General features: G+C 49.9%; 6 protein-coding genes across 6 annotated transcripts; 3 read left to right on the forward strand and 3 right to left on the reverse strand.

The window, feature by feature from the left end:
• Positions 1 to 242: 242 nt before the first annotated feature.
• On the forward strand, positions 243 to 2,496 carry H6S33_002207 (uncharacterized protein; the record flags this gene model as incomplete). The annotated part of the gene is made up of 5 exons (XM_044833570.1): positions 243 to 962; positions 1,045 to 1,311; positions 1,506 to 2,064; positions 2,168 to 2,268; positions 2,338 to 2,496. The coding sequence occupies 5 exons, from the start codon at positions 243 to 245 to the stop codon at positions 2,494 to 2,496; spliced, it is 1,806 nt and encodes a 601-aa protein (XP_044693350.1).
• A 2,611-nt stretch (positions 2,497 to 5,107) lies between these two features.
• On the reverse strand, positions 5,108 to 6,967 carry H6S33_002208 (uncharacterized protein; the record flags this gene model as incomplete). The annotated part of the gene is made up of 3 exons (XM_044833571.1): positions 5,108 to 5,278; positions 5,342 to 6,775; positions 6,833 to 6,967. 3 exons carry the CDS (start codon positions 6,965 to 6,967, stop codon positions 5,108 to 5,110), a joined length of 1,740 nt encoding a protein of 579 aa, XP_044693351.1.
• A 427-nt stretch (positions 6,968 to 7,394) lies between these two features.
• Positions 7,395 to 8,548, forward strand: H6S33_002209 (uncharacterized protein; the record flags this gene model as incomplete). The annotated part of the gene is made up of 3 exons (XM_044833572.1): positions 7,395 to 7,513; positions 7,572 to 8,358; positions 8,411 to 8,548. The coding sequence occupies 3 exons, from the start codon at positions 7,395 to 7,397 to the stop codon at positions 8,546 to 8,548; spliced, it is 1,044 nt and encodes a 347-aa protein (XP_044693352.1).
• Positions 8,549 to 10,821: 2,273 nt separating this feature from the next.
• Positions 10,822 to 14,237, reverse strand: H6S33_002210 (uncharacterized protein; the record flags this gene model as incomplete). The annotated part of the gene is made up of 5 exons (XM_044833573.1): positions 10,822 to 11,326; positions 11,385 to 11,720; positions 11,771 to 12,358; positions 12,414 to 13,918; positions 14,010 to 14,237. The coding sequence occupies 5 exons, from the start codon at positions 14,235 to 14,237 to the stop codon at positions 10,822 to 10,824; spliced, it is 3,162 nt and encodes a 1,053-aa protein (XP_044693353.1).
• Positions 14,238 to 15,689: 1,452 nt separating this feature from the next.
• H6S33_002211 (uncharacterized protein) lies at positions 15,690 to 16,996 on the reverse strand (the record flags this gene model as incomplete). Its single annotated transcript, XM_044833574.1, has 4 exons — positions 15,690 to 16,046; positions 16,102 to 16,310; positions 16,368 to 16,674; positions 16,730 to 16,996. 4 exons carry the CDS (start codon positions 16,994 to 16,996, stop codon positions 15,690 to 15,692), a joined length of 1,140 nt encoding a protein of 379 aa, XP_044693354.1.
• Positions 16,997 to 17,552: 556 nt separating this feature from the next.
• On the forward strand, positions 17,553 to 19,106 carry H6S33_002212 (uncharacterized protein; the record flags this gene model as incomplete). The annotated part of the gene is made up of 5 exons (XM_044833576.1): positions 17,553 to 17,585; positions 17,677 to 17,995; positions 18,048 to 18,497; positions 18,586 to 18,680; positions 18,738 to 19,106. 5 exons carry the CDS (start codon positions 17,553 to 17,555, stop codon positions 19,104 to 19,106), a joined length of 1,266 nt encoding a protein of 421 aa, XP_044693355.1.
• Positions 19,107 to 19,508: the final 402 nt, after the last annotated feature.

The raw sequence follows: 19,508 nt of genomic DNA on the forward strand, positions 1-19,508 counted from the left end.
AGGTAACAGAGCGAAGAAGACAAGACACCCGACACCCGACACCCCCGACGACGACGACGACGACGACGACGACGACGACGGCCCCACCACCACAGCTAGGCTCTAGTGTGTTCTACAGTAGTGCCCGCATCTCCCAGCCTTCCTTCCTTCACTTGACGGGGGAGGCAGCAACCAAGGGACGGACGGGCACACACACAGAGTTACAGTGACACTCCCGACCGACCGACCGACTGACGCACCCAATGCTCTCCCTCGCCTCTCTAAACCGCGCCACTCCCTCCCGCGCTATCAAGACATTCCTCTTCCTGCGCCGGCCCCTCATGACTCACCCACAACCAGCAGCAGCAGCAGCAGCAGCAGCCATGACTCCCACTAACCCCACTAACCCCACCATCCCCACCACCACCACTCCCCGCACTCGCACTCCCTCTCCCACCACTCCCCCAGCACCCAAACGCCGCCGTCTTCACAGCACCTCCCCCACCCCCTCCACAATGTCCACCACCACCACCACCACCACCATCACCACCACCACCATCACCACCACAACCCCCCGCATCGAACTAAGCGACACCGAAGAGACCGTGCGCCGCCTGCTCGTCGACGCCGGCGCCGAAATCGACACCTACAACCGCACGACGGGCGCGCGCAACAAGGAGCCCGTGGTGCTGCGCTTCACCGGCGGCTGGGTGCGCGACAAGCTGCTCGGCGTCCCCAGCCACGACATCGACGTGGGCATCAGCCGCATGACGGGCTACAACTTTGGCCTCTACCTCGTCGACTTCCTGCAGCGCCACTACCACAGCTATGGCATTGAGCCGGGCGCCGTGCACAAGATCGAGAGCAATCCCGAGAAGAGCAAGCACCTGGAGACGGCGACCATGAAGATCTTGGGCCTGGATATCGATCTGGTGAACCTGAGGAGCGAGGTGTACAAGGGGGATTCGAGGGTGCCGATTATGGTTTGTCTGCCCTGCCCTACTCTAGAATACTACGTTCTGCGGGGCCAGAAAGAAGATGCTGATAGACCCCCCCCTCCCCCAGGAATTCGGCACCCCCGTCCAAGACGCCCTCCGCCGCGACTGCACTGTCAACGCGCTCTTCTACAACCTCCACTCACGGCGCGTCGAAGACTACACGGAGCACGGGCTCGAGGACATGCGCAACAAGATTATCCGCACGCCGCTGCCGCCGCAAGAGACCTTTGACGATGACCCGCTGCGGATACTGAGGCTGGTGAGGTTTAGCTCGCGGCTAGGATTTGAGATTGTGCCTGAGGCGAGGGAGGCGATGAAATTGCCGGAGATTATTGTATGTATCTTTACCTTTTTCCGGGGTGGTTTGCGAGTTAGTTGGTGGTCGGGCATGGCTATGACTCGGTTGGCCGGGCATGAGATATCACTCTACTCCTCCCTCCACACCCTCCCACTCCACCACTCCACCACTCATCCCCACCCTTCCCCATACCACTATCTCACTGTGTGCCACACTAACACCGCCCCTAGGACGCCCTCCGCCACAAGATCTCGCGCGAGCGCATCGGCGTTGAGCTCCACAAAATGTTCACCGGCCCCTCCCCCCACCGCGCCCTCACCCTCCTCTACGAGCACTCCCTCTACCCCGCCATCTTCTGCCCGCCCACCATCCCCTTCCCCGACTCCCTCCCCCTGCACACACTCCCGCGCGCCCTCGCCGCAACCCGCCACCTCACCACCCTCACCACCCCCCTCCTCCCCACCGCGCACGGCCACTACCTCACCTGGCTGCTCACTGCAGTCACGCCCTGGAACGGCGTCGTGCTCGAGGCAGACATGAAGCGCAGGACGCCCGCTGCGGCCTCCGCCGTAAGGGAGGGCCTCAAGGTCGTGAATAAGGTGCATGATGTTGTTGCGCGGGCGTTCCAGAGCGTGGATGCTGTGAGGGGCGTGCTAGCCGAGGGGGAGTGGGGCAGGGCGAGGTTGGGCGTGTTTGTGAAGGAGTTGGGGGCGGCGTGGAGGAGCTGTGTGTTGCTGAGTGAGGTGTTGGAGCTGGTGGAGGTGTGGGAGGGGGAGGAGGAGCGGCCTTGTGAGTTTTTTTTCTTTTTTCCTTTCCTGTTTGCATTCATGTTTGGGGTGCGGGTGTGATGACGGGGACTAATGTGTGTGTGTGTGTGTGTGTGTGCGTGTAGCAAAAGAGGCGCAAGCCATCATCGACAAATACGAACACCTCGCCGCACGGATCATAGAGCTCGGAATGGAAGAGGCATATCTCATAAAGCCACTCGTCGACGTATATTCCCTCGCCTCCCACCCCCTTTCTTTCTTCCCCCATCACTCCGCTAACAAAAACAAAAACCAGGGCAACGAACTCCTCACAATCTTCTCGCGCCCGCGCGGCGCCTGGATCGCAAAGGCGATGCCCAAGATCCTCGAGTGGCAATGGGACAATCCGGCCGCGGGCAAGGAGGAGGCGCTGGAGTGGGTTAAGGCGCAGAAGGCGTTTTTGCTCCGGGCTTAAGTAGGAGCTAGTTCCTTTTTTTTTTTTTTTTTTTTTGTTTCTTTAGGGGCTTATATACCGCGGTAATAAAAGTATCTTTTTAATTTTTTCTTAGTGCGGGTGGTGAGCTGGTGAGGGACGTGGAATTACGGGCTGCAAATGATAGATCTATAGCCTAGCTTAGTAGTATCGTTGCTAGATGTTGTGGTTAAGACCTTGAGTGGGATTTTCAAGAGCCGGAATATTGGGGAAATTGATGCGAGTGATATCTCATGATTGATTCTACCTTAGGTCAGCTGTAACCTCCAAGACAAACCCCGCCTCTAAAATTCCGCAAAGAGCTCTTTGGGTGCCCCGGAGCATGTGATATTACCCACTCCAATATCAATTGGAAATGCAGTGTTTAATCTTGCGTGAGGAAACGTTCTCAGGTTGCTGGTGATCGAGGTCTGAAAGCCCCCAAGATTACTCAGGCTATTGCTCGAATTATGAATATGAGAGTGATAATGATTGGATCAAGTGGGTTACCGCAGCTTAACTTACAGCATCTCAAAACTAACTCATATGCTAAATCGATCGATTACCACAACGTAGCTCTTGTAGTGTCTTAACACCCACTCCGCTAACCTACCCCACAACGTTGACTGATGGCTCAGTGAGACGGCTGATCTCTTAGGTTCTTAGTTCACGAAGTTGCCCCTTCGAGTTCATGGCTATCTCTATATACATGTACTTCTACACATTTACAATTATTACTCTGTACCCGACCTATGCTCCATATCCCAAGCCATTACAAGAGCAAAAAAAAAAAAAAAGAACAAAGGGAGGGCCGGGATCGATGGGCTGCGTAATACGGAAAAAAAAAAAAAAAAACTTTAGGATAGAAGGCCCATCAACAAACTGATCTCTTTCGAAAATTCCACGTATAGTAGGCCTAAATTTAAATCGAGTGAATGGGAAAAGATGGGATGAAAGCTCACCTCTCCCCGGTCTAAAAAAAAAAAAAAAAAAAAAGATCTGTAAGATCACAAAGGACACGGAACAGGGACGGAGGCGCAAGGGACAGGAACGAAAAAGAGGAGGAGGGGCCCACGAGCGAACTGATTTCTTTCAAAAGATTCACGCACAGCGGCCTAAATCGAGTGAAAGAAAAGAGACGAGACGAAAGCCCGCTCCTAACCCGCCGATGAAAATGGTCAGTAAGACCAAACGGACGAGGAAAGGGACGGAGGAACAGTGGGCAGGAGCGAAGGGGACGGGGGACAGGCACAAGGGACGGGGGACAGGCACAATGGACAGGCACAGGCACAGGCACAGGAACAAGGAACAAGGAACAGGGACGCCCACAAGAAAACCAATCTCTTTCAAAAGACGCACGCTCAGCGGCCTACATCAAATGAAAGAGAGAAAGACCAATAAAGGTCTCTCTGGTTTTTCAATCCAGAAATTCCTTGGCCTGCCGAAGCAAGCCAAGAGCAGCCAACATAGTTGTAGTTTTCAACTAGCAAAAATCGAAGCTCGGACGAATCCTCACTGCTATCGATCTTGCCCATGCACTGAGATAGAGAGAGAAGAAGGGGTGTGGGGGAAAGTGTGCTTTTATTGTAACGTCGGGCGGCCAAATTGGTTTATTGGCACGGTATGCTGGCCATAGAAAGGGGCAAGAACCATTATGTATAGAAAGAAAGAAACCCCATATGGTAGGATACGTACCTCGTAATGGCTTGGCCCGGCGTTAAATTTAACAACACAGAAAGATCAACCAATATGAAGAAGGCCAGATTTGTAATTATCTTATGTATGTATGGTTATTCTCTACAATCGTTCTTCTCGGCGTCAACCAATTGTTTCTCATCAGTATGTCCCACGAGGACGCTTGAGGCGAGGTTTGAGAGTGTCCTCGAGGCGCCACGTCCAGCCTCGTTGACCTCTTACTCAAGACTAAGTAGTAGCAAGTACTGTAGCCCGTCAAGGTTGGTAACTGTTCTCTAAACCCGCGCGGGAAAATACAGAGGAGGAGGAGGAGGAGGAGGAGGAGGAGCAGGTTTGGGTCATGTATGGCCTTCGATAGTTCCTGTATCTGTTTGTGATACTCGGGTGTTGGCACATAGTAATAAGTACGTTGCAGTGTTGGCGCTTCACCCGTTGCTTAGGGTTGTTCCGGGTTTCTGGCATTTTACGGCTTTGGCTCGGTTTGTTTATTCTACTACATACCCGGTGGATTTGCTCATACGCCATGGCTGTTGGCTGTGCTCTGCGGCTGGGCTCTCTTCCCATTAGGCCATGGTGGGAGGCACGAACCTTGTACCGTGGGGGTGAACCTTTAGATCGAATATAGCTTATAGTTGAAGTGTTCCTCACAGGATATCACTCGATAAGGCTTGGCAAGGTTTTACAATCTAATATAATTTTTATTCCATTCCACCAGACGAGTAAAAAGAACAAGGATAAAGAGACGTTGCAACACTTCGACTATAACTTATAGAAACATTCCCATCAAGTAGTAGTTAAGTTGTTTGGAAGAAAGAAGGGGTGGGAAGGTAGTAAGTAGTAGTTAATAGTATACAAAAACAGCATTCATAAAAAAAGAAAAGAAAAAGAAAAATAAGAGAAATCAACATTTTCACACACTTTAATCGTAATTAGCATTCCTATGTCTTTTTGAGGCCCCTCCCGCCGGGGATCTTTCTCTTTCTTGCAGGCCGTGTTTCTGTCCTGCCTTTTCTCCGGCAGCCTTCACGAAGGCTTCTACGCCGAAGGGGTCGGCGGTGTCTTTTTCGAACTGGACGGGGCCGTCACGAGCCTAGTACAACACACACACACCAATTAGCAACTACGCCAGAATCCAAGATATGTATAAACTCACCTCCTGGTCGCCACTCCCCTTGAACCCCTGCGCCGCCCTCCCCAGCACCTCGAAGCGCCCGCTCTTCTTGATCCTTTCCATCTCGCCCTCTGCCGCATCCTCATCATCCTCGACAGAGACCTTCGGGCGATAGATACTATTCGCCGCCTCCTGCGCGGCAAACAACGGCTTATCGTACGGCTGGTCCTCGTTGAAGCCCACGTCAAACCCACTGCTCTGGTTGAACAGTCGGCTATCCCACATTGTCTCCTGACTCTGTGTCGGCTTCGCAAGCCCCAGCGCAATCTTCTCGCCAATATCTCTCCCCTGCTCGCGAGCCAGCATCGCAATCTTCCGCTCAGTGCCCATGCGCTTCATGCGCAGCTCGCGCTCCGCCTCGCGCCGTCGCTCAGCACGCATGGCTGTTCGCGCGGCGGCACTAGATGTGTCGGACCCGCGCGAAGACGACCGACTCCGTGATGATGCCGGTGAGCGGGAGTCCGCGGAGCCAGAGCGAGAGCGAGAGCGGGACCGAGTGCGGCTGCGGCCGCGGGTGGCATCCTCGCGGGCCTTCTGTGCGAGAGCGCGGAGATTCTCCTCTTTCTGCATCTTCTCCTTCTCGGCGAGCTTCTGCTGCATCAGTGCGCGCTGCTTGACTTCCTCTCGGGCGTGGCGGTCCGCCGTGAAGAGGGCTTCGGCGAACTGTGCGAACTTATCGTTGATGGTTACGTCCTGAAGACCTCTTCCGTCGGCTGCCAGACGCTTATCAAGCGGGACAGTGTAACCCTTGGGATTCTTCCAGTTGGACACAGGCGGGGGTATAGTCCACGCCTCTTGGTCTGCAGCTGTCAGCTTCCGCGGCGGCGAGTGCATGACCGGCGGTGGGGGGCTGGGCGGTCCTCGGGGGATCTTCTTGTGCTTGAACTTTGGCGGCTCCATGGGGTCCTGCTGGCGCTCGACGATCTTGATGATCTTGTCTGACCGCTTTGTGGTATCTCCAACCTGGTTGCTAGGGGTGTAGCGGACGTACTGCGCCTCCTTCCTATTCGTGCCCTTTATCGTTTTCGGCTTCTGAGCGGCGACAGCACCCGACACGAGAGCGGCCAGCGCGGCCTTTGTCTTCTCTGTTGTTGCCGCAACATCCTCCTCTGACGGGCGCTCGAGCGAGATCTCGCCGACGTCGGCGCGTTGTCGCAGCGGAATGAGGTCCTTAAATGACGCGTGGACAATTCTGGAGCTGTTGTGACCCTGGCGCGCGATAGCGTCATATTTTATCTTGCCGTCCGAGTCGACTTGTAAGGAAAGGGCTTTTGATGTTGTCGAGGAGCCTTTGCGGCCCATGTCGAGTGGGTACTGCGCGATGGGGATCTCGGGAAATGCGCCACCATCGTTAAAGTCATCAGTGGATCTGGGACGCCATGATGACCGCTTTCCGTACTCTGGTGGTGCGTTGTTCTGTGTGCGTTAGCTTTAGAGGGGGGTGGGAGGTAGGGAAATGGAGCTGTAGCGTACCTTGAGGACTAGCTGTGCTTGCTCGGCATCGCCGCCGCCGAGGATGCGGGCTCCGCTGGCACGAGAGGGGGCGGGTTCGTCAGGCGTGTAGCGGGGGGCGGGGAGAATCTTGTTGAGGCCGGCTGCAAGTGACATTTTGTGGAGGTGGATTTGGGGGGAGGGGAGGTTGTTAGAGGTTGGAGGTTTGTGGAAGGATGCGTGGTTGGATTTTTGGTGATGTCGCTAGCACGCCAAGGAATTGGAAGTTAGTGCCAAGACAAATGATCATAGGGGGGATCATTGACAGCTCGAGCTCATGCAACTACAGTGCTAGATTCGATTCTCTGCAATTGGGATTTAATTAATATCCCGAAGAACCAGACCTGGAATTGGAACGAATTTGATATCCCGCGGTGATTCTGGTAACAACTACAATATTAGGTGCACACTACTTAGTTAAACTCACACCCTGTCATTTCCACTTTATCGCGTCGTGACCCAAATCGCGTCTCCCCAAGTCGAGTGCACATACAGCGATCCAGAACTTGCAAACGACCACGCAAACGACCGCGCAAACACCACAATGACTCAGAACAACACCGGAATACCTCTTTCGTTCTCTCACAATCTTGCGCCAATCCGTTTGATTGAGCTGCCCCCAGCGCTGCTATCCTTGCTCTCAAACACCAACTCTCCGCCCACGTAACAAATTCTACCCAAGTTCTGAAAGGCTATAAATATATGGCTGACACCCTCATAGGCTACAAATTAAAGCTTCATCCGCCCCAACAGACACCCACTCAACCAGTAATCACGCCGTTCTCACTACACCAACACAAACCTTCTCCCTCCGCCAGGTCTACTCCTCCAACTCCCTCCTTCTCCTAAAGCCCTCCACCACCACCGGTCTAAACGTCGTTTCCACGGCTAATAGCTACATGGAGCTCATTCCAACCATCCACAATGCCAAAGATCTGATTCTGAAACACATCCCCGTATTCCCTCCACCCGCTGATGTCACCCCCATCACTCGTACGGAAATCCTCGCCTCCCTCCCCGTCTCAAACGGCGAGTTCGACGCCGCCTGGAGGGGCCTCCACTGCTTCACCTGTCCCAAGGGCTTTGCGTACCGCCCTCTGCCCTCGGCAGTTCTTCAGACGTTGAAGACGATCGAGCTAGTCAACTCTGCGGGTGATGACGGCATTGAGCTGAGCAAGTTCATGCCAGAGGACCTTGTAGAGGCTATAGACCGCTACTTTGCCTCACTCCATGATGAGGACGATGAGGATGACGATGAGGAGGTTGAGCGCTGTATCCCTGGCCTCGTAGAGGCCGTACTATTAGAAGTCGGCTTGGCCAATTGCAGGATGGGGTCATGCATGTCAATATGTGAAAGTACATGGATGGCATGGCTTGGAAGATTGGTTTTGGAGGATTGGGCTTTAAAGAGTAAAGGCGATATGCTTTATGCCTCGTTCATGACAAAGTGGAAGCAGGAGGCCCCGGATTGGTGTTCGGCAATCGAATGCGAGTTGAAGAACATCGAGGCATGCATTTACCCTCTCCGGTTTCTTTGATATTGTGCTAATCGTCTCATAGGGATGGTACACTCTTCCGACTCCTAACACGATTCGTTTTGCTCCGGGAGGCGATGCTGTTGCGGTTGAGGTTGAGGTGCCAAAGCCGCAGAAAAAGAACAAGTGGCACGAGAAATTCGGGAAGGGCAAGAGACGTTGATATATTCTGCGTATCGCCCTCACGCTTCAAATGATGGGTATATCTATTTATTCAAGAACATCAATGTTTTATTTCTGCATCTAAACTTCTCTTATTTTAGCTTTGGCAGGAACACTGAAAAACATGCTTGATAGATCATTGACTACTTGACCGTTTGTGAAAACCTGTGAAATCGAACAACTATGTACCAGAAATTAGAAGATACCAAGCTTTTTATCTACTCGGCTGATTTCGCAAGTCGTTTTATAAAAGATCTATATTGCTCCAGGTTGTGACTACACGTAGTGTCAAGATAGATATTTAGAATCATGGTGTATCACTCGGTTCCGTGGGAACTGATGAAAGGCGCTCAAAGAACCCTCGACACTTTAAATACGTGCCTCCAACCTCATCAATGTAATTCTACAACCAAATACCCTCAGCCCTCATACATGTATCCCTACAATGTGTCTCCGGAGAGTTGCTTAAGAGAGCCGAAGTTCGCCTAATCTATATTTAATGTCAGATCAGGGTAAGAGATTTTCAGGGTTAGGATTCATGAGGATCCAGAGTCTAGCCAGCTTAATGTTCTTCCCTAGAAAGAGGTAGTCATTAATATACTTCGTGCTACTAGCGGTTGTCTGTGTGAGCTGGGGCCTTGATGAACAATATCCAACCCCATACTAGAGGGGCCAGAGAGACCAAAGAAATCAAGCGGGTAACAGAGAGTTAGTACATCCGTCTATTCGTATCTGTTCCATTCTATGGTGCACTGGTAGTATTAAAAATAAAACGCGCGGTAGACCCCCCCCCCCCCCCCTCTTCTATGCGGTCGTTTAAAATACCCATTCGCCGGATCGCACTAGCATGGCAGCTCGTCTCTATTAGCTCTTTGCAGTGTGACCAAGGAGGGACTGGCGATAGCCGGGCCGTCGATCAGCTCACAGTTCATGGCCTTTAAATTTGATTGCCTCTACTAAACTCAGTAGAAGCTGAGTGTACCCTTGAGCCCCCGTCATAGTCACACTGTTCCACCAACCACAGTTGGATAGGGCCCTTCTCGGGTCATCCAAGCTGAATTGTGATGCACAAGCAGCGATGGTTGGCCTCGCCTATCTGCACATCCAGTCCTGTCGTAGCACCGATTCCTATCTCCTCTCAGCAATATGCTAGTGGCAGGTCTCGTGTGCTGGTCAACCTCCAAACATCCACAATACCAGAATTTTGCGGGGAAAGGGGCTTTCGTGGTCAGATCAAAAAATTCACCCGGTCTGCAGTCTTCTGGGTAGGTGGTAAATCGACGTCCAAAGAGTCATTAATTTCGCCTCTAAGTAGGCAGTATATTAATATATACCTACGGTGAAATATGTATCTGAATGGGGGTCCCAATATGCATCAAAATTCGAATCACAAGACACAATGAGAGTCAGAAAGCCGGCGGCTGGATAACATAACAGACAGAAGCCGACGAGCCCCTAGGGAGTCTTTGAAGGACGAATCCAGTAGCCTAGGCGGCACCGAGGCCAAAAGCCCAACTACCCGGCCATAGTTTTTCTTCTGAAAAAGAGCCGTACTAGATCGCCCGATAAAGGCACCGCCCAACCGTGGACGGATTCCGTGGATGGAAGATAGAACAGCCTTCCCCAAGCCCCGCCCATACACTACACTACCGCTTTTTACCCCCAGAAACAAACGCCAAAGACCCCCATTCTGCAAGTTTTTGGTTGCCGGATAGAACAAACTATTCTTTTTCAATTTCTTGTGGACGAATATTGTAGCTGGGGGGTTCTAAATATGGTGGTCGTGGAGTATCGCTCGATCCATTGGGACTTGGTGTAGGGATAGATCTATAGATCGGCTCCTACCCAATAACTTTCTATGCCCATGCTATCACCATGTGCTTCGATGCTAATGCTTAAAACTTCTAGGAGTCTAACCAACGGGGCGGAGGACCCGCTATGTATGTGCATGACTAGACGGTTCTAGATGATCACGCAGTGAGACTCTACGTGAGTTTTGAGGAGTAAAACACGCCAAGAGGCCCCAAATCTTATGTATGGCTCCGAGACCTAACTTACCATCCGAGTGATAAATCATGACCAACGCTAGAGATAAGTTTTCGCCAGAAAGAAAGGCTTGAATTTCATACATGTCGGTATAAAAACGAGAGAAAATATTGTAAGGAAAAAAGGCTTTAAAAGTACAACATGAAACCATAAGAAAAACAGAACCCTAATTATTCCCCCAAATCCCATTTTCATTTTTCTATGCACCCTCTGCAAAGGTAAGTTCCACTAAGGAGTCGTTGGCTCCGCATACCTAACTTCATCATCATCTCCTGCCCACACACCTGGAGTCCTCGGGTTTCCGTATCCTGCAGCTGGTGTTGGCGCGCCTTGGTAATACCCACCTCTGGGATCTCTGGCCGCGTATCCCGATGCACCTGGTGTCGGGGCAGCGCCATAAGGTGCAGGCGTAGGTGCGGTGTCAGCCCATCCACTACCGGAGTCTCTTGGCGTTGGCGCTGACATCGGACCTGGGGTGGGTGCTGATATCGCACTAGGTGTAGGTGCGGACATGGGATTCCCAGGGGTAGGTGCGGACATTTCCTTGGATGAATATGAAGGTGGAGCAAAATCCGGGGATGCAGCATTATAGGCTCCAGGTGTGCGGGCACTGTAAGACGACGTGGAAGGACCATCCATGAATGAGTCTGGGCGACCGGGTGTCTTAGAACCGGCATCCCAAGCGCTGCGTTCTGAGTCACCAATATATGGGGTACGGGAAGATGGGTTCCATCTATGTAGCATGTTAGGACGGCTCGGGTGCGCTCGGAGGTCAGAAGAAGTGGACTTACGCTGGAGTACGATTTCCGGCATATGAGGTGCGACTTCCGTCCATGCCCCAAGCAGGTGTTTTCCCTCCAGCCGTGTAGGCAGGCGTACGCCCACCGTCACCACCGGCCATCCAAGCCGGGGTTCTAGAGCCACCAGCCATCCAGGCCGGTGTGCGGCTACCACTGTGATCGACTTGAGGTGTACGGCTACCGCTTTGAGAGCCCCAGGATGGCTGGTCTCTAGGAGGACCGTAACCTCCGTGACCTCCACGGTCTCCTCCACCACGCCCTCCGCCATCACCACGACCGCCCGGACGAATAAATTCCTGATAACTACGGATTGTGCCAGTGATTGGACTAGGTATCTCGTCAGTTATAATCATCTCCGTGTGGCGAGGGGGAAATACTCTTTAAAGCCCAACTTCTCCTTGTCAATAGAAATCGTCTTATTCTTCGTGTGCAACTCTACTCTTGCCTGTAGGTCCGTAGCATCCTTTACAATTCCCATAAGCCCCTTCTGAGGCCCCATTCTAATAATAATGGTCTGACCAATGGTCCTGTCCCTCCCCCCAATTTTTGGCGGCGGGGCCATAGGTGCATTCTGAGGCCTTCCGTTCCTCTGGAGCGCTGGATTCATCTTCGTGAGATCTGGACCGGTCTGTGTAGCAACTCTACCACCCTTGGCGACGATCGTGGCAACGGCGTTTTGTCTGGTCACGAACACACCAGAGTTCTCGGCCTGTTCACGATTGTGAAGAAAGACGAAAGCTCGGAAAATGTGCAGAATTACACCGGTACGAGTTTCACCGGCAACCTCTTTCACAGTATCGCCAACGCGGATCTCGGAGTTGTTACGATCTGTTGCAACTCCGTTTCGACGATTGTTGATTTTGTTTGAAATCTGTGAGGGAACTATCATACGGCTGTTGCCGTTTTGATCAAGTACACGCAGAGAATCGCGGTCTACTTTTGTCACGCAGGCTACAGTAGCCATGCTGAAGATAAATCAGTATAAGTCCAGAATTTCGGAGGAGATGGGTAAGATCCTACTCAAGCTGTACTAAATCGTGTAAATCATATTTACCCGTTTGACTGACTCCACCTGCATCGCTCGCCTCTGTTAAATCCTTTGAGAAGACCGTAATTTCATTCATGTTCAGATCACTGAGAATAGTGACCTTGTCTTCAACCATTCTAACAACCATTCCTACTTCGTCTCTGTATTTACTTCCTCCGGTAACCTTGACGTGATCACCTTCTCTAAACTTCTTTCGTAGACCCTTGGAAGGAATCTCAATTCTTTTCCCCCTAAGATCCCCTTCGGTCACATCCATGGTGACGATATCATTCTGGACACTGGTAACCTTCCCAATGACACCCTGCTGTTCACCGTCATAAACTTCAACAGTGTCTCCAGGCTGATAACTGGACTGTGTGTTTCTCAATGATTGTGCAAGTGCGCCCAGATCCAAATTCTCGGTCCCGTCATCGCCAGTGGAGGATGCGAATTTTGACACCTCTTCAAGTGTTGGGTTAACGTTCTCGGTCTGGACCAAACTAAGCTTCACATCCTTAACGAGGAAACCATCTTCATATTCGTCGCCGAGATATGTAAAATTCTTCTTTCCGGCTGAGGTAGTTGTGCCTTGTTGAAGATACTTGGTATGATTCTTCCGAGCATCAATCTCGGAGAAAAGTCTTTGCGGCGGCCTTCCAACGAGAGAATTTCCCTTATTTCCGAAAGGATTTCGCTTCCTTTTTACGCCTGGTGGAAGGTTGTCGTTGTCATCTGGATTATTGCCGTAATCAAGTCTGGGAACCATACGAATCCGAACTTCGAGACCACTAGCAAGGACGTTCTCAACCTGCGCAAGATCACCTTGATACTTGCCGCGCTTGAAGCGAACCCAAGTTCCTGGGGTGATCTCGGCCTTCTTGACAACATACAACAGATCAGGCATTTCCTTGATTGGAACCAATAAGATCTTTGTCATCGGGTATGCGAATGAAACGCCTTTAAGAGCGTGCATCACATCTGCCTGTTTCCTTGCCTCAAGATAGATATATCCCGGCATAGTGTTCCCTCTCTCGAACGCGCTGGTGATCTGTAATGGCGTTTTCGTCATCTCGCTCTCCTCTTGCTTCTTTAAGATGGAGAATATGATCTCCCTCTCTTTCCCAGGCTTACACTTGACACCCCAGATGCTATTATCATGGACTGAGGGCAGTAGTAAACGCCTCGGTACCACCTGGGAATCTCCCAGATTACGCCTCGAGGATCTTCCATGTCGCTCCTTGAATCCGGCCGCAAGTGCTTCCATGTCCTCCGCCTTTTCCTGCTCGAATTTTCGATCAAGCTCACGATGACGATGGTCGTCGCGCGGGTACATTCTCAGATCATTTAGTTCAGGCTGGTCCCCATCATCAGCAATAAAGCCGTCCTCCGCGCGATCTTCGTCATCCTCATCAATATCGTCTTCATCCGCGTCGACTTCTGCTTCGACATCCAAGAACACATTTCGAGGGGCTTTGCGGTGGCGCTTTCTTCGAGGCTCCTATATTAACCATTTGATTAAGCGAATGGATACCACCAATTGCAATTCCCCTAGCCGCAACGTGAAGCTGGGTGATAGGGGTTTAACTTACGACCTCCTCGTCTTCTTCCTCGTCCTCATCATCGTCCTCGTCGTCATCGTCATCCTCTTCCTCGTCATCTTCCTCCTCTTCGTCGTCCACAGCTACGGGGACTGTGTTGACCTCATCATCAGGTTCCCCTTCGGCATCTTGGTCGCCGTGCGCAATTCCGGCGCTGAAATCCTGGTCGTCTTCGTCTGATTCGTCGAATTCTTGGTTATGTAGGTTCGATGCAGCCATGGTGTTTAATATTAGGAGGAGTGATAGAAGATAGACTGGGAGAATTTCGCGTATGGGCGGGGGGTAAGTTGTCCTTATATACTCACGGGCAAGGTGTGGAGCTTTTGGAGAACCGGAAAGGTCACGAAGAGCAAAACAAAGCTCGGAGCTGTGGCGTCTGCCTTGGCGCATGCTGGGCCCCAGGCAGGGTAATCATAAACTGGCGCTCGGCTTGCTCAACATGTAGCGACACCTAACCCTGGTTTTCATAATAATTGACTCATCAAAACTCCATACCTACATGTATGTACCAAACCTAACATTCAAAAATAAGTAGGAGGTACAAAAATTCTTAATTACACTCTAGCATTTTGTGGTCCCCCCCCCCCCCCCCCCACTGCAGCACATTATACATGTACATGTAAGTACATGTACATACATGTAGTACGTATATACACGAACGAATTATAGAATTTTGATAGGATTTAAATCCGCATGTTATACCGTGTATATGTGTATCCACCACCAGGTGTAGTATCCGAGTACTTTATCACTAGCAGAACCTTTGGCCCACAGAATGTGGTCATGCTTTCATGTATAATATAAATGTTCATGTTCAAACTCTTCTCTCAGAAAAAAAGAAAAAGAAATAGACAAAAAATTCCACTTCTTGAGGGGCCCGAGCTAGTCCACGACCCCCCAACACCAAGATTACCGCGGCCGAAACGGGGCGCTGACTCGAGGAGAGTAATGTCACTACTACACTACCGAAGCTACTGGTGTACTGCGGACGGAGAACATATTTGACCTTGACGCTCTCCCCTACCCGCTACCCTCCCTTCCACCCTCTCATTCAACTCAACCCATGCACTATGGGGCCTTTTTTTTTTTTTTTGCGCTGTAGGACCGCTCAGTATTGTAATGTGCCTCCTTGGCCACCCAGCCCTGCTGTGCACACCAAAAGAACGGATGTAGACAAAACACTTCTAAGAGATGTATATAAATTCTTCGAAATAGACTATTCCAGCCTCATATATATAGAACTTATCGGAGGTGCACATGAGGCAATTTCCTTAAATCTATGCGTCAAATAACCTAAGGTTCAGTTCATAGACGACAAGTACTACATAATTGAAAGCCTCAAGTATCCATGGCCATCAGATATTCCAGTAAACCCAAATGCCTTCTAACATGTAGTTGAAGAAAGTATCGTAAAGTACAAGACCACCTCCCAAAAAAAAAAAAAAAAATGAAAATGAAAATGAAAATGGAAAATGGAAAATGGAAAATGGAAAATGAAAATGAAAAATGAAAAGGAAGGAAAACAAAGAAGGAAAGAAAGAAAGGAAAAGAAAAAACGCCCTATTCATCTCTGAAAAAGAAAGAACCTGAATATACCTATACAAGTGTATTGTCCAATTTATCCCATCAAGTCAATTCATGTCCAACGCAAATCTGCGCATGACCTTTTCTCTACATTGGTACATCCTCCATCTCGACAAGATCATCGTCATCATCGTCATCAATCTGGATAACATCCCCAGCGCCTCCAGTTGCCTCCCCTCCTTCGCCAGGTTCTTTCTGACTATCAGGCTTATACTCGTCCTTCAATTGCCACTTCCCAACGTAAGGTCCGTTTCGATTGATTTGCGCAATTTCTTCGAGAACTGACTTGAGGTACTGTTCAGGCTGTACGAGCCTCTCGCGGAGGCCCTTCATTGACCAATATTCGTGTTCGCCAAAACAAGTAAAAAGTGCTGAGACAAGCTCGGCGTGTGGAATACGTGCAGCCTTATTGTCGGTGGGTTTTCGTACTTTCTCGGTTTGTTTCTACAGTAAAAATTAGAAGCAAATAACAGTAAAGCGCCATGTAGGAGAGACATACAATAAATGCGCTGAAACTCTTTGAACCAGCACCTGTAGTACCCGGCGCCAACAAATTTCCACCAATATGCTGATCGTCCAAAAACTTTGTCGTAACTCTCGGGGTATTTGCCTGATCGAATTTGGAAGCTTGAAAAGCCTTATACTCCGTATTCAACACCGGACTCATAGAGCACTCGTGCCTGACCGTTCCTGCTAATGCCGTCCGTTCTAGGTCCCATTAATAAAAATTAGCTCTAAGTGTTAGCAGGAAGCGCAGTAACGTACTCGGTATAGCCTTCCTTATATATGGCTGGAATCTCTGTGGCTTCCCCCAATTTCCTTTCCCGCCTCCACCACCACCGCCGCCACCTCTGTCACCACCGCCCTCCTTATTCCGATCCTGGTAGAGAAATCTCGGTGGCATTGGCGGCTCCCCTTCTTTTACTCCGCCGGTATTCATCTTACTCGAAAATCCCGGCATATCCTTTTCCGTAAACACAAACGTATTCGTAACTTCCATGTTCGTAATTCGGAGGTCATACTCTGTAGGCACATCTCCATTCACCTCATTTCGCTCCAGAGATAATTTAAGCTACTCGATGTTAGCGAGCCAACCCCACGACCTCCAAAGTCGACTTAAGACGAACCTGCTCGTTATTGTTCGGGTTGACCTTCACAACACCCAACACAATCTCCTCATCCTCATCGATATCATTCCAGCGCTCCGCTACAAAGCTTGGTAACTTAACGAGCCAAACGGCTTTACTACCCTCGACCATATCAAGATCCCCGGCATCCTCGTATAGTTCATCATCGGACTCAGGCTTTATGGATGGAATACTGGTCATATCGATATCTTGGTTCTCAGATTTAGGCTCGAGCTTTGTGCCTGGGTCGGGTTTGACGGTAGCCATTATCGCGGGTTATGGTGAGATCCTAAGTATTGTAAGGGTTGAAAGAGCGGGAGTAGTAGTTAGGCGTGAAGTGGTTGGTTTGAGTAGGATTCTTTGTCTGCGCGTTAGATGTTCATTGTATCCAGTGGCACTAATTCACGCGTGTAGCTTAGGCATTGTGTCACTGATACCATTTGTGCGCTAGGTAGGGGTACAGCTGGTACCATTCTCCCACCTATCAATGCGATCATTGATATGCTAATACAAGCTAGATGTATATGGAACCACCTAGTAGAGACTACCTCTAGAGTCACTCTCTAGATAGCTTGGCTCATGTCAAAGATACTGAGAAACGAGCGAATGAAATGTGTGGACCAAAATACTTGTATGCAGGTGGGATGTGCATGGGTCTAACACAGGACACAGGGACAGGTTGTAGTAGGGGGTCCTTGGCGGGTATTTTTAAGGATACATTTACATCTGTATCTACGAAAATCTATCCCGCGACCCAAGTTTGTAACAGTACCAAGCTACCCCCAGGCCTTCTTTGGGATCTTGGCCATAGATATAAGTAGCCATGGTCGTAGGAATTCAAGCTCTTCCGATTGAGGTGAGTTTGTTTCTCTGCCGGTGAATACCTGCAGTAATATCTATTATCACAAAATATAAGCCAATCATCCTAACCTACACATCCCGGACAGTTAATCCAACAGATAGCCACCAATCTTACTGCCATCGACGACCTCAATAACTTTTCTCGCACTTGTCGAACTTTCCATTCCGCAATCCAGCCCCAATTTGTCTACCGCGAGCTCTTCCTAAGCACCTACGACCGTCCAAATAATGAAAACTACAACTATAAGCACAACTACCGTTGGAGAAAGATTGTCCTCGAAAAATTCCTAAGATCCAATCACTATAGAGTCGAAAACTTGACGCAAAACCAGGTGAAGATCAAGGTAGTAGAAGATGTGCCACTTACAATAGAAATCCTTGAAGGAGTTCGAGAGCTTATCTTCGGTCTATCCACCCGTTCCCATATAATATCAACATACACTAACACACATCACAGAAGCAACCTCTAAGAACTTCGCGCAGCTCGAAAGCTTTGCCTCTAAATCCCGCAACCTCCTTATTTCTTCGGGTCTCAAAGCTCCCCGAACGCAATACTTCATGCTAGTGCAAATTCTACTCACTAATATTGCCCTTACCAAGCGCATAGTTTGGGCCGACACCAGTGAATACTGCAGCGCCTACACTCAGGCCCTCGCATACGGTGAGGCGGATAGGAAGCTCTTTGCAAATGATTACGCAGATGAAGATGATATAATTCAGATATGGGCTACTGCGAACCTTTTTTTATTACATCTAGGAAATCGCATTCCTGGATCGGAAAGCTTGGGGTTGAAATTGACATTTGATGGAATTTGCGGGGAAGGACGAGGGGCGCCGGATTTATGGAAGAATAACTTGTGGGTTGACGTAGAGCCGGAATTTCCTAGGTATTGGTTTGGATTCTATGGTAGGCCATATTGTAAAATTATAGTAATTTGGATTTGTAGCGGGGGTAGGCTGAGGCGTGCTTGTGAGCTGACCTGTGGGCGCAATAGTGTATCTCGATCCACCAGATCTTCAGGTGCTTCATACCTTCCGCCCCAATGGCGAGGTGAGGCTTCAGGAAGACCATTATGACGGCAAACTGACCGTAGCACCCTCTTCCTCTTTCTACATTTGACTATTCTAACTTTCACTTCCAACACAGATGATGGAGTTCCTTGCTAAAACACCCACAACCTTCGTCGGCACCGGCACCGACGCGGATGAACCCTTCACCATACAAGGCAGCATTAAGCCCCTCCCCACTTTTTACTCAATATTTAAATTCCGCCGTGTCTCTTTCACGACTAACTACAGCGCCGGCGATGGCTGGTCGTATGAGGGGTGCTTACTACCAAATTCACAAACCATCCTTGGAAGCTGGTCTACTTCGGATGAGGATATAGCTGATCCCATGCCCCCTCGGGGTCCGTTTATCATGTGGGCAGTAGGGAAAGAGTACTGGGAGTATGAGAAAGCACTTAGGGATGATGAGGGCAGGGTTGGAGAAGAAGACGATTTTTTGAACTTTTAGAAATTCGGAAGCGATCGATTGTCAGTTTAAATATATCTTGCTTTATGTCTGCAGGCTCATGAAGTCACACACAGACATACTAAAATTACACATGAAATGAATGGTAAAAAAATAAAGGAAAAAATAAAGCCCGACCCAAGTAGAAATAGAAGGGGAAAGGTTGAGATCATGAAATGAAAAGAAGGGCAAGGCAGGGCTTGCACCAGTCTTCTTCCTATCCTGGTCCCATCATCACTAACTCCAGGCTATCCCCTAGTTTTTTAACATGAAGAAACGAGACAAGCTTGAGTATATGAGAAAGATAAGATACACAGAATTGAATGAAGGTAGGTTTATGCTGTAAAAACTGGTGGAAAAAGTAGGGGAAAGGAGGGATTTTATATCGGTCCAACGGAGAAGGGC

Source organism: Morchella sextelata (genome assembly GCF_020137385.1).
Source record: "Morchella sextelata strain SCLS chromosome Unknown scls_12, whole genome shotgun sequence".
In the NCBI taxonomy this organism is placed as follows: Eukaryota; Fungi; Ascomycota; class Pezizomycetes; order Pezizales; family Morchellaceae; genus Morchella; species Morchella sextelata.